The sequence below is a fragment of the Oryzias melastigma genome, linkage group LG5 (genome assembly GCF_002922805.2).
Source record: "Oryzias melastigma strain HK-1 linkage group LG5, ASM292280v2, whole genome shotgun sequence".
Taxonomy (NCBI): Eukaryota; Metazoa; Chordata; class Actinopteri; order Beloniformes; family Adrianichthyidae; genus Oryzias; species Oryzias melastigma.
The window spans coordinates 1,581,694-1,598,304 of record NC_050516.1 but is presented as its reverse complement, the minus strand read 5'-3'; the positions used below and the strand labels follow the sequence as shown (position 1 = coordinate 1,598,304).

At 39.9% G+C, this 16,611-nt stretch overlaps 2 protein-coding genes across 3 annotated transcripts in view; both read right to left on the bottom strand.

Moving 5' to 3' along the window:
• wnt7aa (wingless-type MMTV integration site family, member 7Aa) overlaps positions 1 to 2,016 on the bottom strand; it is a gene marked incomplete in the record, with an annotated part of 16,630 nt that extends 14,614 nt beyond the window's left edge. Inside the window, 1 exon segment of one of the 2 annotated variants that reach the window (XM_024270987.2) lies at positions 8 to 2,016. In XM_024270987.2, the coding sequence (XP_024126755.1) occupies positions 8 to 76 (69 nt within the window). 2 annotated transcript variants of the gene reach the window in all.
• Positions 2,017 to 5,410: 3,394 nt separating this feature from the next.
• ptpdc1a (protein tyrosine phosphatase domain containing 1a) lies at positions 5,411 to 16,209 on the bottom strand. Its single transcript, XM_024270980.2, is given in 11 exon segments — positions 5,411 to 5,814; positions 5,816 to 5,884; positions 6,680 to 6,790; positions 7,553 to 7,738; positions 8,508 to 9,562; positions 9,641 to 9,778; positions 11,497 to 11,615; positions 11,746 to 11,826; positions 12,248 to 12,419; positions 14,185 to 14,274; positions 16,080 to 16,209. Coding segments are annotated over 10 exon segments (2,205 nt in total). The 5' UTR covers positions 14,273 to 14,274; positions 16,080 to 16,209; the 3' UTR covers positions 5,411 to 5,628.
• Between the last annotated feature and the right edge of the window lie 402 nt (positions 16,210 to 16,611).

Genomic DNA, 16,611 nt, shown 5'->3' with positions numbered 1-16,611 from the left:
CCCCCCCCCCCCCAAGGCGCATGCACACGCGGAGCTTAAGGCACGCGCTCGATTGCCTGTAAAGCCGGGTCCACATGAGAAGAGGCGCGCGGAACCCGCGTGTCTGACGAGCTCCTCTCTCCTCTGGACTCAGCGGCCCCTCCCACAGGGGCCCCCGGGCGCAGAGCAGGAGCTTCCAAAGACAGGAGCTGTGTTGATTCCTTGTTAGGTGCGCGTAAAGGCACACCTTTGTTATTTAAATAGATATTTTTCATGTTGGAATATATTTTAGGGTTATTTTTTGGAGCAAACATTAGAAAAATGCTACAACAGGATGTGAAAAACACAAAAAATAGCATTTTCTTTGGAGTGGATCTTCAATGATACAAAAAAAAAAAAAGACAAAAACATGAAAGTTTCCTGAGGATTTTCATTCGTCAAAAATTAAAGTCGGCTAAAATAGAAAAAGTGGTAAAGATAGAGCAGAAATTGTTCTAAAAATGTAGAATTTTATACGTAAAATCTTTTGTATGCCAAAATGACATGGAAAAGAGGAAATTATGAATATTATAAGGAACCAGGATCACCTTACAGCACTTGCACAATAACTGTCTTTCTGAGTTATAGTGGCTTCATTTTCACCTAAATTATTTTTATTCTGAGAAAATAATCCAGAAAAAAGTTAGTCTCTATTTAAAGTCGCAGTTGGGTTGAAATGATATTTCTAACAATATGGAGTTTTTGGTGAGCAGCTACAGGTCTGTCAGCTTTTAACATTTAATTCAGAATTACAAGTAGAAGCAGAAAATTGGAAACCATTTCAAATAAAAATGAAAAAGATCAAACTCCTTGGTCATCCTCATGCAAATCACTGAAAATATGTGTTGTTTGACGGAACACAACTGAATAACTTTGACTCTATAAGACGAGAGACAGAATGGACTTTAAGAAAATGTTTTTCACCTCATCTGACACTTAATAGTAAGGTTCACCTCCCTCAATAGACCTACACGGTTTCACTGAAAATAAACATTAAATAAAAAAAGTAAAAATATTTTGTGTTTTAAATTTTCATAACCCACAATTTTTGGTTTTCCTGCATCATAACATGATCACTACATATATTTATAATGAGCTTAATTCAGATTTCTGCAAGACCTTCAATTTGTGTGCATTGGGATGAACTTGATCTATTTTTTTCATTAAAAAAAAGAAAATTACATACAAAAATCTTTTACGTTTCACATTTTCTAATATATAACATTGGAGTAGTTTGTCAATTTTGCCATGTCAGGCATAAAATAGACTTTTGGGATAATTTATTTGGGGGGAACTAAAGTTAGTACTTCTGCACAATCTAAAGTTCTCAAATGGAGAAGTAATATTTAACAGTTTAGACCCTAAAGACAAAAACTTCTGAATCTAAAGCGTCCGTTAAATTGGATCCTGCAGGTGCGCCTTCAGAGAAAGCAGAAATGAATCTAGTGATGCTGATGCTGCATGATGTGAAAGAATAACAGCACCATCTAGTGGTGATGCATGTAACTACCAGTGACCTGAAGAAACAGTCTAAAATATTACACATCTTAATCTAAATCTAAAAACTCATTCCAAAACGAGCATATTTTATCAAGTAATGATTGAAATAACTTATTTTAAATGAAGTTGTACCACTGCCAGTGACTATTCAAGCAATGATTTTTACTCACATTTTTGAGTAGTGTTTTCATTTTATTCTAAAGCTTGAAATACTAAAAGGTCAAAACTATAAACGCACACAGTTTGAAACGTATAAACAAGAAACTCCACACAATTACCACTTAATGTCAAACAATAGAAACATTCTGTCATCCAAACCACTGACTCCTTCTGAGCTCTCCTGCTGGTGCTGGAGTGATTCCACGTTCTCTCTCCAGAACCCGTGGGAGACCATGAACAGCAGGCCATAACAACAGGCCTGGCTCCACAGTGGGGCCCTGGTGACACAAAGCCAGTTGAGGCAAAAGAATTCTGATGGCATAGTACTCATCAAAAGTAGGTTCTGAACTATTCTTTGTCTGCTGAAGACCTCTCAGACCTGTCTGCCATGGGAGACCCAACAGGGACTCAAGCTCTGAACAGCTCAGCTCCTGCGATCACTCGTCCTCTCAAACCGCGTCACCACATTAAGGTGGCGGTTCATGGAGGAGAGTTGAAGAATGTCTGTTGGGTAAACATGTAATGAGGAAGTCAGGCACTTTATGATTATGATATTTGAACTATCTGGTCGGATCTGTGATCAAAGCTAGTTTTGGACTGTACCATGTCCAAGACAGCAACTGCTGGAACTGGGAGTGCAAAAGCAAACCAGACATCCATGAAGGATGAACTTCATCAGCAGTCCCTGGGGCTATGTCCCAATTCCCTCACTATTACTTATAACCAATATGCCGTCACCAATTTCCTGAAGCAAAAACCTAATAAATATGAACATTTTATTAAGCCCATTTATGAATCCACTGAGTTCTGATGATGAAAACTGGATAATTTCTTAAAAATAGATACAAATAGATCCATGTACCCCTTTGTCTTCATCGTCTGAGCTGGTATCTTGGCTCTAAACTCTACAGTTGCATAGCTCCAATATTGCTCGCCATTTTTGTTGCCCCGGCAATGTTAGGTTGAGGTGTTTGAGGGGCTGAAAACTAGCAGGAGAGAGTGTAAATAAAGCGATAATGGGAAGTCAGGGGAGGCTTACTCTGCACTAACGATCTAGCTCACAACTCAGAGGCAAATTTCTGATGAACTCCTGCCGCTCTGCAGAAACTAAGTTTTAGAAGAAGACAGTTTTTTTTTCTTTTAATAATGGCATAATTATAATCAAAATAAACAGTATTTTTAAAGATAATCAAAATATGATGAGAGTGGAACAATAGAACTTGAACAGATCTCTTCTGTGGTCTCAGATCTCAAGGAGGCAAGCATAAATAAATGAATGAAAGTAGTTTTTATTTAGGTTTTATTGAAAGTTATCTGAAATAAAGGAGCTGAGTCAAGACAGAGTGAAAAAGTACATAAATATTAAATGAACAACATAAATAATCTCAGAAATGTAACATTTTCTTTTGTTATGAAAGACATTTTGTACATAACTAGTACAGTTTTATTGCTAAAACATTTGTCACAATAAAAACTTAGAGCGATTTTCTGCCACAGGAACACAGGAAGTGACATCGAAGAATCTAAACGACCCACATGCTGACTCACACAGTGCTGTACGCTGGCACCTTTCCACACATTGTTTAGAAAATAGTCAGAGGTTTGTTCTGCTTCTCTCTTGGTATTTTGTTGGGCTGAAAGAATCTGAACCAGCAGCAGCTTTTAGGAACCACTACAGACGGGGGCTGAACGATTATTGTAGTCATAAAACACTCATTTCTGTCTGTAAAGGCAGCCATTACATTTTAGTCAAGTGACATAGAAACATGTATGAAGTAGAGATAAAGTCTGGCTATGCTACAGTTGACTTCAGCAGCAAATGAACCCGGTTGTCGAAGAGCAAATGTGGAATTAATATGGGTCCCTTCATGGGGCATCAAGAGAGCTAAAATTTATCTGAGGGTTTAAGGACAAAAAAATGAAGAGCATCATGAACACATTTCAAAGCAGTTTTTGTAATCCACTAAATTTACAACAAAAATGGACCAAAAACCAGTTTCTACGTTGATTTAAACTGTTGCTGCGTTCCACTCATAACTGGGCAAAAATCTCTGACATCACCTATGAGATTCATGTCAACATAAATTCTAAAAATGAGGTAGTCCATTGGCAGCTCCGCCCACCAAAAAAAGACTCTACCAAAATGGCATTTGGATGGGACAAAGTAAATCTTGAAGCTTTGCTGAATCCACCCACACTCCATCCTACCTGAGAAAATCAAAAGCTCACACCCCTAAAATTCTCAAGTTGGAACTCTAATAAAATCTAAATGTCTGCTTTAACAAGCCCAACATAAGTAAGACACTGAAAATGATGCAAAACAAACTAAAACTAAAGTGTACAAACATTTTTGGGGGGTTAAAATCTTGAATTTAAAGGGGACATTCCATAAAAAACGACTTTTTGAGCTTTTAAGTGCATCATGGTGTTCATTCCTCTCTATAAAGAACCCCAAGGCGATATTTCGATCCGTTCATTCATTTACGAGTAATCCTCTAAAAACCTGCGCTCTCAACAGAAGCCCCTCCCATACCCACGAAAACGAGCGGGTCCTCGATCACAGAGTGAGACAGCCCCTTTCAGGAAGAGTCTGCTCTGATAACTCCGCCCCCACTCTAACACCAACACCCAATTTCTCTACAGAGCTAGTGATGATCAGCAAAACACTTTCATTTTAGATCCAGAATACCGTATATCTTCCAGTTGTGTCCAGTCTTTAATAAATTCCAGCTCAAACAGTTTGTTACTTTAGACGCGGGGCTCCTTTAAAACACCCCCCTCCCCGTGCAGACGCCGAGTGTATTTGTGCAGTGAACCATTGTAGTGATGGCTGGCCCTAGTAAGGGCAGATATATGGTAGGTGTGTCCATCTTTGAAAACATTTGGATACCGTTTATTTTCGCGGCAGAAACGAAGAAATAAAGACCTAAGATAACGTAATGAAATGGGTGGCAGCGGTAGGCGGAGCTTCAGGATTAGAGTCGTTTTACTTCCGGGTAGGAAAAAAAAAAAATCACAAAAAATGACTATTATTCCATAAATAATTTGTTTCTTAGTGTTCCAAAGGTAATATATGATCATATATATGGATATACCTCACTCTGAAAGGCTTCAGAAAATCATGGTATGACCCCTTTAAGGTGGGAAGTCGATGGGAAAGTATGACTTCTGCAGCCAGCCTCTAGAGGTTTTTATTGGAACTGCAACATTCTTTACTTCCTGGTTTGCTTACAATTTGAATATGGAAGTTGAGGGTCTCTTTCCACCATTTTAGTTCACATAGATTCAACCTGCTGAGAGTGTTTCAAACAAAATTTAAGTTTCAGACCTGAAACTGATGACTTGTTACCTTTTGGCTGATAAAAAACGTTGTAATTTTCCTTTAAACAATCCACTCAACCAGAAGACTCATCATCCTTACAGTCAAAACGATCCGATTTAAAGCTACGTTCCAGTCACTATGTGTGTTAACAGTAACAGGCCAGAGTGATAGATATTTTTCCATCGAATACTTTGGTAAAGGGTCTGTTAGATTTTTGCTAAAGTAAATGCATTGTAACATGGAGATGTGATGAAGGATGAAATAGTTTCACACTATATTTTTGACACTTGCTAGTAGCTTTTAAACATTGGAACATTTAAAACACAAAAACGAAAAAGAAAATTTTGTTTATCGTTTTGGGCAGTTTTATATTTGATGTTTTAGTGCTCTTGTTTTCTGATTTGATCAAAACACAAAAAAGTGTACTGATTGTGAAACATTCAGGTTATTCGTTAAAATCACTCAGCCCCGCCTTGTAGGTGGAAATGAAGCAGCTGCAGCACAATCTGATGAAGAAGCTCAAGACCAAAGAGAGGCTGTAAACTGAAGTCAACTTATCAAAATAAATAAGACACACTGCAGCGTCTGCAGCTCGGACACATTTAAGGATCACATGAGGAGAGTCTTCCTCAGCTGGTCATGGTAATAAAGCCCACTTGCAGGACAGTAAAATCTGTGTTTGACTGGGAGCGCGGTGGCACATTAGCCGGGATCGCTGGACTGCACTGACTCGGAGAGCTCAGGACGAGGAGCCGCGAGCCAGAGTGGAGCCGTAGCTGTGATCCGGAGTCTTCACTCGGCTGTGCAGCTTTTTCGAGGCAGCTCATGAAGAAGCGTGCTCAGGGCTGCTGTGAGCGAGGACTGCCCGCCAGAGGCCGGGTCGGTCTGGAGAAACAACAATGTTTCATTTTTCATAAACTGCAGGAAGATACTTTGTCTGAACCTGAATTCTTCCCCTGTACCCCTCCAACTGTAAGGGTCTTTGAAGCTTTAGTATTGTCTGTTTTTTTAAGGGAAAATCTGTTGTGACTTAGGTCTGGGTAGAATTTATTCCTTCTCGTGGATGTGCTCTGAAGCACAGAAGTTTACATTTAAATGTAAGTAATTACTCTTTTTCTTTATATAGACTTTTTAAAGGTTATTAAACTGATTATTTAAAACTGAAAAATTCGGATTTAGACTTGGTCTCTCACACTCACAGCTGCCTGCTTGTTTCTGTCATTGTTGTCTTATCCAGTCAGTAACCGCTGATGTGTGATTGGACAAACATGTTAAGTGGGTGTGGTTAATGCTGTGTGGAATATGCGCCCTTTATTCCTTTAAAAACAAGTGGTTGAAAGTTTAACTGGTTCAACTTTCAGTTTGTGTTCAACAACTAGAAGAGAGTAGAATATCGTAATTTCTATAGAACTGTTCCTAGAAAGAATCACAAAGTGCTTTACAAAATGAGTATACAATCAAATCAAAATAAGAGGTAATAAAATCTAATAATACAAATAAATAAGCTCAAAGAATCTGCACAGTTGCAGTGGCTTGCACTGCAGTAGGAGGAGCTTGAGCGGTTCTCATAAGATATGAAAGGTCCAAAAGACCTTTGTTCTTGGGGCAATGTATGTGAGAGAAAAAATGTCTTCCTTTTCCCAGAAAATGAACCCACTTTAAAAGTGGTTCCAAACTCACCTTAGTGAACACTTTGACAGTTTGGGTCAGCAAACGAGCCTCAAGATCTTCAGGCAGCGGCAGGAGTTGAGCGGCACAGTCGAGGACGCAGAGCAGCGTGAGCCTGGGGCCCTGGCGGCAGGCAGGAGACGCAGCACTTTCATCTTCAGGAGCATTCAATGAAGCTTCAAAAAAAGCCTGTTGATCAAGCTAAAGCCTAACACCAGCTTGAAAGACCACGACAGGATATTTTTTGTGTGCATTTTTTTTGGGGCAAAAAAAATAATATTATCAACATTATCAGATTATATCATATTATAATCTGTGTAATATTAAGTGAACAAAGATTGACCTTTTCATCCCTGAGTACTTTTCTGCATCCAGCAGCAGACACACCACTGCAGCTCACATTAACATGTCTGATGAACTAGAAGAAGCAGATTCTGCGTTGCTGATTTGTTGAATTCAAATTTGTTGAATTTAAAACCTTACTAAATATTGTTCGTGTTTTATGTTGTTATTTCTTCATTTTGTTGAGCTCAATCTTCTCTCAAATAAAAGACTGAGGTGCAAAAATCCCTTTCAGAGGCCCAGCTGGATTTCCTGGAGAGAACATCTCCCTCATTTAGAAAATGTTTAAGTTAGAATCCAGGCAAGACAGTTATTTTTTTACAGTAAAATAAAGTTTTTACCATCATTTTGATTAGTGCCTGAAATGGAAGAGCACATACTGTTGCTTGATTTATCATCTATTTACATGAGATGTGAAGCTATGACAGCTGATTGGTTCATTTCCATGTAGAGAGAAGCTTAAAAGAACTAAATGGATTCAAGTTAAATGTTTTAAATAAAAAGTATATGAACTCAAGAGGCGAATCTTTGAGGATCATCTACCTTTTGCAACCTGTGGAGGGCGCTCTGTGGATTCCCTTTGGCCTCGCCGACGATCTTCATGTCCTCAGAGCTGATGATCGGCTCTCTGAGCTGCTCCAACCAGGACCACATCAGACCGGACAACACCAGGGGGTCTCTCTCCGTGCACAGCCTCTCCCAGGCCCCCTCCCTGGAGTTTAGCTCTGTCTGTGCATCACAACAGATCATAGCGTCAAGTCACAGACGAAGAAGAAGCCATACAGCAGCATTCACAGAGACTGAAGGAAGCTTGAAGGAGGGCTGGAGTTTCTTCTGACAGATCAGGATTCACATTTATGGAAAATCTTTAACTGTATTCCTGCTGTGATGGTCGGCAGATATCGATCACAATTTCTGATCAACAAAGCTCCATTTCTCTACAGAATACACCGTTCACAACGAACGCAAGTTATGCTGCAAATTTGCTAGACGCTAAACTAGACACTCCAGATGCGTGTGGGACGAGCTAAAAAATGTAGCCTAATGGCTACATGGAAGCATCAACTGTTTCTTTACTTAACTTTATTCTTGTTCTGAACAGTTAAGAATGTCAAAAGTGAAGAATAACTGTGACTTTTATTTAGAATTCTGCTATGTTCTTGTATTGTATTTTTATGTTATATTTTTGATTGTATTCTTTGAATGTTCAATACAAAAAAAATGGTTGATGGAATGCACCTTTTTTTTTTGCCAAAGTTCAGATTTGTTAACTTTCACCGCTCCGTGATGCCCAAATCCTGCCACAATACTCAAAACATGCATCGACGCTCCCCGCCACAGGACCCCTCATCACGTCTGGGCATTGGCTAAACATTGAAACTGAACGCCTCTGAATGGTGTTTGGTGTGAATGCAGCTTCAGAGTATCAGGCTGAAAGTTTTTCAGTGTAAACCCTGATAAAAGATCAGCTCAGTTCTATAATGACCCTCCATCTTACCTGCCACATTTGGACCTGGAGGGACCTGGAGGACTCCCGGTCTGTTGGAATCATCGCCAGAGCCTGAGCCACCCACAGGCGCCTGCTCTCCGCGGAGAGCTCAGCCTGGACAGAGAAGGACGGCACCCCCGCGGTTACTCGTCCGTTGTTTCCTTCCTGATCGGCAGCCGTGTTTTTGCTGGTGATCAGTGCGTCGTGTGGCGTGGGGTCACGGAAGGGTCTCAGCTCCGATGGGTCTAAAATCAAACTCTGATGTCGCTTCTGAAGGGGTTTCTCTGACAGGAAGTCCGGCTCCACTGTCATTTTGGACTCCAGAGTCCCGTCTTGGGGATGATCATCGAGGCTGCAGGGTGCAAGGCTGGTGTGGGACAAGGAGTGCTTGATGTAGCTGTGGATGGGTTTGCTGTTCTTCAGGTTTCCAAAGCTCTGCTGCCATTCTCCCAGTTTATGAAGCAGCGAGTCGCTGAGGCTGCGGCTGCTCCACAGGGGCGAGCTCAGAGGGCTCTCCAGGTTCTGCTGCCTCCACAGAGGGTCCAGCTCGTTGTCACTGGCGAGAGGCTGATCAGCTCTGCACGGCAGCGCGGATGGATTCGGAGTGTTCAGTGCACATGCTGGGAGAGGGATCCCCTTTCCTCTCATTTCCCTCCCGAGCTGCTGAAGAGCCTGCTGGGACACGGTCTTCTCCACCTCTGCGGTGAGGTCTGGGATCTCCAGCCGCTCCTCCTCCACCACCACCTGCCTGTTGGCTGCGATGTCCACCAGCAGCCTGCACACCAGGTGCACCATCTTTGGCACGTTCTTCATCTGACGAGCTTCGTAGCCGTGCAGCAGATGTCGCTGCCTGGTGAGGTACTGCGACAGAGTGACGGCGCTGGCTTTGGGTTCTGCGCAGGAGAAAACGCTCCGCAGGGGAACCAGGAACTGGGCAAACTCCCGCACGCACAGCAGCTGGCCTCGGGTCTGGATAGAGTTGGGTCTCTTTGCTCGCACAAACAGGATAGCTTGGTCTGCGTTCATCCGGGCGGTAAAGACCAAGTAACACGCCAGGAGCACGCCTGAGCCAAGACACAGAACAACACCGTCAACACAGAACTCGACCAGCTGAAAAGGCCAACCCAGGAGTTACTACAGACCGGTTCTTCCAAGACCAGCGTGGCAGTGGACCGCCATCTTTCCTTCTTGAACAGCAAAAGACATGACCTTTACCATGTCCAGGATTGTAGTTAGGGATGCCACGCCATAGTCCTTCCATCCAAAGTTGTAGTAGTAAACTGAAATAAACCAAACAAAAGAAAGAGTTCAGAATCAGACCGCAGACACACTGCTGTAAACTTAAAAAATAAATACATAAAAATGAATGACAAAAAAATGAGAGATGCTTTCTTAATTTTGGAGTAAAACTGATGAAGATTAAGTCAAAAGATTATGCTTAAAGTCCCAGAAAACATCAGGGGACTTTCAATCAGATAAAACGTCGGACACCTCAGAGGAGCTTGTTAAGAAAAAAATGATGGCACTGCTCTCCAAGGACAGAGCGTCCGTGGTGTTTCTTAGCATCCACTTTGTTGCTTGGATGCTGCGAAACCAAACAAATGAGGAGTAACTGAGGAACGTGTTGAAGCTGAAGCAGCATCCAAAAGTGACTCTAATTAGAGTCAAAGACTCAGATAACAAAGACAAGAAAACAAACTAAAAAATGACTGGTTTAACAAGTCGGCTGATGATTCTCACATCTCAAATAAATCAAAACAAATCAAATAAATTTATCAAACAAAAAAAAGGAAACATTAACAATATAGAACAAACAAAGCAAAGAGAAACATTAAAAACAAAAAACAGACAAGAAAAACTATAAAATTAAAACAAACATAAACTACAACAAACAAAAAAGCATCTAAAAACAAAAAAAAGAACAGTTGAACAAATATATAAAAAACAAAAAATGAAAGAACGAGAAGTATAGCACACAAAAACAAACAAAAACATAAAGGCAAGAAACAAGAAATAAAACAAAAAACTTAATGACAACAAAAACAAAAAAAACTAAAGACACTTGGCATAAAATAACAAAAAAGACATCAAAAACAAAAATCTGAACGAAAGCAAAAGACATAAAGACAACTACATCAAACTAAAGAAATTAGAAATAAAACACAAAAAACACCAAAAACAAAACAGACTTAAAAAACTAAAATCTGAAAAAAGTAAAAAATAAACCAAAACGTAAAAACAAATAAAAACTAAAGAAATATAGCAAAATAAATCAAACAACAATCTGAACAAAAAGTTTAAAAAATAAGACGTTTTAAAGCATCAAACAAAGACATCAAAAAGAAAAATTTAAAAAAGACGAATAAACAAAAGCATTGAAAACACAAAAAAATAACTAAAGAAATTAGAAATAAAAGAAGCAAAAAACTTTAAAACAAAGACATCAAAAAGAAAAATCTGAACAGAAACAAAAAACATAAAAAACAACAAAAATGAACAAACAAAAAACATTAAAAACAAAACAAGGACAAAGTAATTTCAAAAACTGAGCAAGCAAACTGAGTAAAAAAGACAACAAATCCTTAAAAACAACACAAATATCACAAAAATAGAAAAAAATACGAAATAAAGCAAACTAAATAAATATTAACTAAACTTATTGTTTTTACAGCATAAATCAATTGCTTTTTCAAACAGAGTTATGCAAAGTAGCCTGTATAAAATTGCAATAGATATTTAAATATATTTTTGAGGTTGAGGTGCATCTGATGGGGAATTTCTCCCTCAGAACAGACTAAAATTTGTTTACTAAATTATTATTCTTTATTATTTTTTAAATTTTTTGTAAATATTTTTAAAAAGTTGAGTAAACAGAATCATACTTCATGACCTTCTATGAAAACAGTCCGTGCTCCCCTAATGCTGCTGCAATCATACAGCGTGTTTGCTCGTTTACTTTTGCCCATCAGTGCTGAGCGGAATAGTGTCTGCTGCTCACCCCCCGCCTGCATGAAGGTCTCGGGGCGGTAGGTGAAGCCGCTCTCCGGCTCCAGCGGGTTGCCGCAGCTGGCGTGTTCTCCGGGTCGCTGCAGGTTGATGACGGTCTTTAAACCGCACCTGAGAGCCGCCGATCACAACACAAAAAAAGTGAGAATGCGCCCAACCACAACGAAAACGCAGAGCGCCACAACTTTACACAACTGACGCACAAATGCTGAAAAGGTTGAGCAAAAGACTCGGCCAGTACCTCTGGAACTGCTCAATGATGCCGTACTTCTCTATGATTTCAGTTGAAGGCCTCGCCATAGCAAGCAAGTTGTCAGTAATCCTGCAGGAGAGAAGAACGAGGAAACACAGTTTGATCCCTGTTAGACACCTGAGGTGTTGCCGGTGACGCTTAAACACAAAATCTTTGACATACTGTAACTTTTCAATTGTTAACATGATCAACGTCATTCCAGGAAGGACCTAATCACAGTAAAGTACAGTAAATCACAGAACATAAACACTGGAGCTCCGGTTTTAAGTGTAAGAAATGACAGAGTTGTTTGTGAGTAGCTTTTGTTTTACTAGATTTCTAAAAACACATGATATATTTCAACGATTATTATAATAATGTACCCAAGGCTTTAAATTAACAAAAGTAAACGTTCCTGAACATCCAGATTGAGTGAAATGTTCCTGTTCAGAACATGAATCATGATCAACAGCGGCCAAACACTGAGCATGTAGACGTGCGGCTAACGTACCAGGATGAATACAGGCCCTTAATGGCCTGCTCCTCGTCCCTCCAGCGGGACGGGTTCTCATATTTACAGGCTTTGCCCCCGCAGGCCATGGAGCACTGCATGTGACCGGGGATGACATGTCTCAGAGTCTCCCCCATCTTGGTGTACTTTGCTGTGGGGACTCTTGCGTTAGCTAAAAGAGCAAAACAAAATCATGAAGTTAATCAAACTACATCTTCACAGCCTCAAATGTTTGTTTCTACTAAGCCCGAAACACAAACTTATCTCAGTGATGTTTGGTGAATTCTCCTTTATGTTTTTATTTGCACTCAAGGTTTGAATGAGGTTTAAAATTATGTTTTCAGAGTTTAAATAAATGTATGAAAATCTGTGATAACTCATAGGATATTCCACAGTGCCAAGAAACTCCCTGAACTTCTTGGTTTTTGTTTGAACTTTCCACACAAATAATTCATTTAATTTACTCATGAAGTTTTACTTTATTAACTATAGCTGTGTCTCTATTTATGTGAAATTATGCAAATTGGATTTGCAATAATAGCATTTGCCAAAACACGACAATAAAACAAAAAACTCACATTTATTGAAAAATGTTTTTGTGCTTGGAGGAGGTGGTTTTTGAGGTGTAGCGAAATTGACATATTTTGGTAACCCTTTTTTGCACTAAATGAGTCACGTGACCAACAGTGACGCTAGAGGTCCCACAGCATCACACAGCTCGTCACAAGTTGAGTGTGTCATGTGGAATTGTTGGATCCACAGCTCTTCTGTAAAACCACCAACCACCATTTCCCAGAATCGCTTCATCTGTAGCCGCTCCCACATAGTTTATCGCTTCATGACCAGAATAAGACGCTGACGTCTCCTTTGATAGATGATGATGAGCGCTAGTGCCATGGCAGAAATGTGAATCCATCTGCTGTTCACATCTGTGTTAAGAATGACTCGTGGCGTGATTTGGTTTCACATAATTAACATTTAATGGAAACAGTGTAATTGTAAAATTAAGTTTTTTTTACATTTATATAATTTGATCAAGTTTTGCGTGTTTATGTAATGGAAACGAAGCTTATGAAAACTCTCAAGGACCTATTCATTTAACCTGAAAAAAGGCTAAAAGATGCTGCTGAGCCTGTAACTCCCTGAACGTCTAGAAGCTATTGATTTGCTTTTTTTATTTACTCGTTTTTTTTAAACATGAAAAGTTAATTGTTGGTGTTTGCATTACTATAAATTTTGACGCCAATATTATCACTTTAATGCAAATGAATGCCAGCTCCAAATAGCAGTAATTGGCCTTCTCAACTGAATATTAATTGGTACTGGCAGTGGAAAAAAAAAAAATATATATATATATATATATATATATATTGGTCAATCTCTAAATATTATATTGGATTATTGTCAAAAGAAGCATTTCAGAATAAAAAAAGAAGTTACACATATCAGAAATAATATTTAACATGTAAAATTAGCAATCATTTAAGGTGTTAATCCAAAACTTTCCTAAATAATGGAAAAAATTGTCAGCATACCCCACACACACAAAAAACAAACAAACAAACTGTGGATTTATTTTGTAAACATGAAAAAAAATCTCAAACCATTTTTTCTAGAGGTGCATTATTGAATTTTCATTTTAAAAATGCCGTTTTGACATTGGTGGATCTTTTCCCGTACAGTATTTGATTCGTGTAAATTATTTTCAAAAGTATTATCAAACGTAAGCCTTTGACACTGAAAAGAAACTTGCATTTTGGTGCTTAGCACCTCATCCTGCAGACTTTGGCTGCAGGGGAAGATTGTATCAAAACTGGCTCTGAGGCTGGAACCTCTGTCAGTGCAGAGCAACAGTTTGAGTGTCCAGAACTAATTCAACAAGAAACTGAATTAAGGCCGTAGTCATGTTAAAGAAAGGAGCGTGTTGCGTATCATACCTGTCTCCATCTCTGCGCTGGCCTCTCCCCGTGCTGAATCACCGGTGGACTCGGCCCGCTCAGTCAGGACACTGACACCCGCAGCCATGCCTGAAAGGTGAGAGCAAACGTATCGTCAAAAGGGAGTGGAAAAAAACCACTGAAACAACCGAAGAGCTGGCGAGGAGACGCTGGAGTCGTGCTGATCACACAAACACAGAGTGTATAGATACAATTTCGACAGGGGAGCGCTGCTGCCTGGCAGGAGCACTCAAGGGAGAGGAAAATGCATGCATCAACCTGTGTGTGTGTGTGGGGGGGGTACACATCTGATCCCAGGAGCTGGCGAAACCAACAGCCCTGATAAGAGAGCGAACACGTGCAGCGGCACGCTCAGATTTGCAGCCACCAGGTGAGCTGACACGTTTCTGGGCTCATTACGAATTTATCTGAAGCACATGCTCCTGCTGTTGGGCGGGGTCTGAGTCCTGCATCACAAAGTCACACTTTTGTCACACAAATCTCTCCGAGTGTCGGTTACAGACCCAGTAAATGTTTCTCACGTTACTCCCGCTGCTCAGACCTCCGAGGAGGCGCTGTCTGAAGAGGAGCGGCGGGAGGGAAACTCTGCACCTTTCACAGCTTCCTGTTTCATCCTCAGCAGCCAAGCACATGCAAACTTTATAGAGGTAAACAATCCTCCTACATCCTCCCTTATGTCACCAATGAGGAGACTCCTTTTTAAAAGATGTTGATTGGTGGAGGGGGCATTTTAAATTAGGTCAGAACTAAGCAATTTTATCAGGGTCAACATTTTCTCTACAACCAATCATGGATTACAAAATTAAGAATTTAGACATTTATCCACTAAATAGCTCATTTCAATGCAACTCCTGCCGTAGGTTTAAAACTAAGAAAACATGGATCAATAAGTAAGAAAACAGAGATGTAGTACACTTTAAGTTTCCCCATGTAGTGTTTTAATTACGATTATGAAGTTTTAAACCAAAATCCCACAACCTAAATGTCTTTAAAAGCTGTTTTTCATGTTGATCTGAAGCCTCTGTTTCCAAAATCTCCTCTGAGGGGGCGTGGCTTTGGGAGCTGAGCTGAGTAGCTCCGCCCCATTCAATGATTGGTTTCTCAGAGCAGAGTTCCTTTTAAAATAATGAAAGCTAACATCAAAATGCTCTTTCATTGATTTACAATCAATGAAAAAACATATTTAATGAAAAATAAGGTTTAGAAAGAAGATTTTAAGAAGAAGGCAACAAAGCAAGAGTGATTATTCTGACAAATAAAATGAACAAGTAGTAACTGTATTTAGAAGTCTTGGTGATCGTAATGTCTTAGGGCTTGATAAAGTAAACAAAAGCAATACAGTTTCTAAAAGTATATTTGTGGTATTATCCTACTTTAGTTTAATCCAACAAAGCTGGGGAGGCTTCAACTGTAAATTAGTGCCAAAAGCTATCATTTATAGCAACAACCTAACTAACCATTATCGTTTTTGTACACAACTTCTTGGTAAATACATTTTTTTAAAAAAAGTAATATTTCTTCCCTACAGTCACTCTTTGCTCGCTTTGTGTGGAGAAAATTCGGAAAACTCTCTTCTGTGGTCAACAAATACAGTAAAAAAAAAAAAAAAGCTAATAATAATAATAATAATGGATTTAATTGATTAAAATAAATGAAACTGTTATGAATCATTTGAAATACAAACAACAGTAATGAACTCAATTGGAGTGAGGTTTTTAGGCTATTCGTGTAGCACTTTGGGACATCACTTGCATCAGAAAAAGAACTGGATTGAATTGAGCTAAGTTGTTTCAATGCACTCCTGCGGTGATGTAAACGGGGTCCCTGAACGCCGCACTCCCGGTTTAAATGCTGTTAAAGATCTGAACCGTAACCTGATACTCGGTTCCGTGGGTTCTGGAGCGAACGGTTTTTTGTGGTGCGGACCGGTCCTGATGCTGCAGACTAACGGAGCTCATCACCTCAGTCTCTGCTATGTTAGCTGAAGCTAGCAAAACATCCAGATAAGAGCACGACTCACCGCTTCTTGGAGCCCGGTTTCGGGCTGGTTTCCACGGGGTCTGCCGGTCATCTTTCCAGGGATTCGGCGGAGAAGTCACTGGCACGCGGGGCGTGCGGCTTTTCCCTCAGCCGTGTCATTCCGGCTAAAACTGCCTAACTACATGCCGCCTGACATGTTGAGTGGAACGGCCTGCACGCGTCACGTGCGCACGGCACAGACAGGCGTCAGTGACGTCACTCTAACCCTTCAGCCAGGCGTTTTTTTTCCCTTAATGAAACATGAGATGTTATGTCACTTCGATCCTTCAGTAATGTGTTCCTTTTTAAATCTTTATTTTACGTTTTATTTTATTACTATTATTATCGTTTTAACTGAACATTACAGAACATGGGTTAACATACATT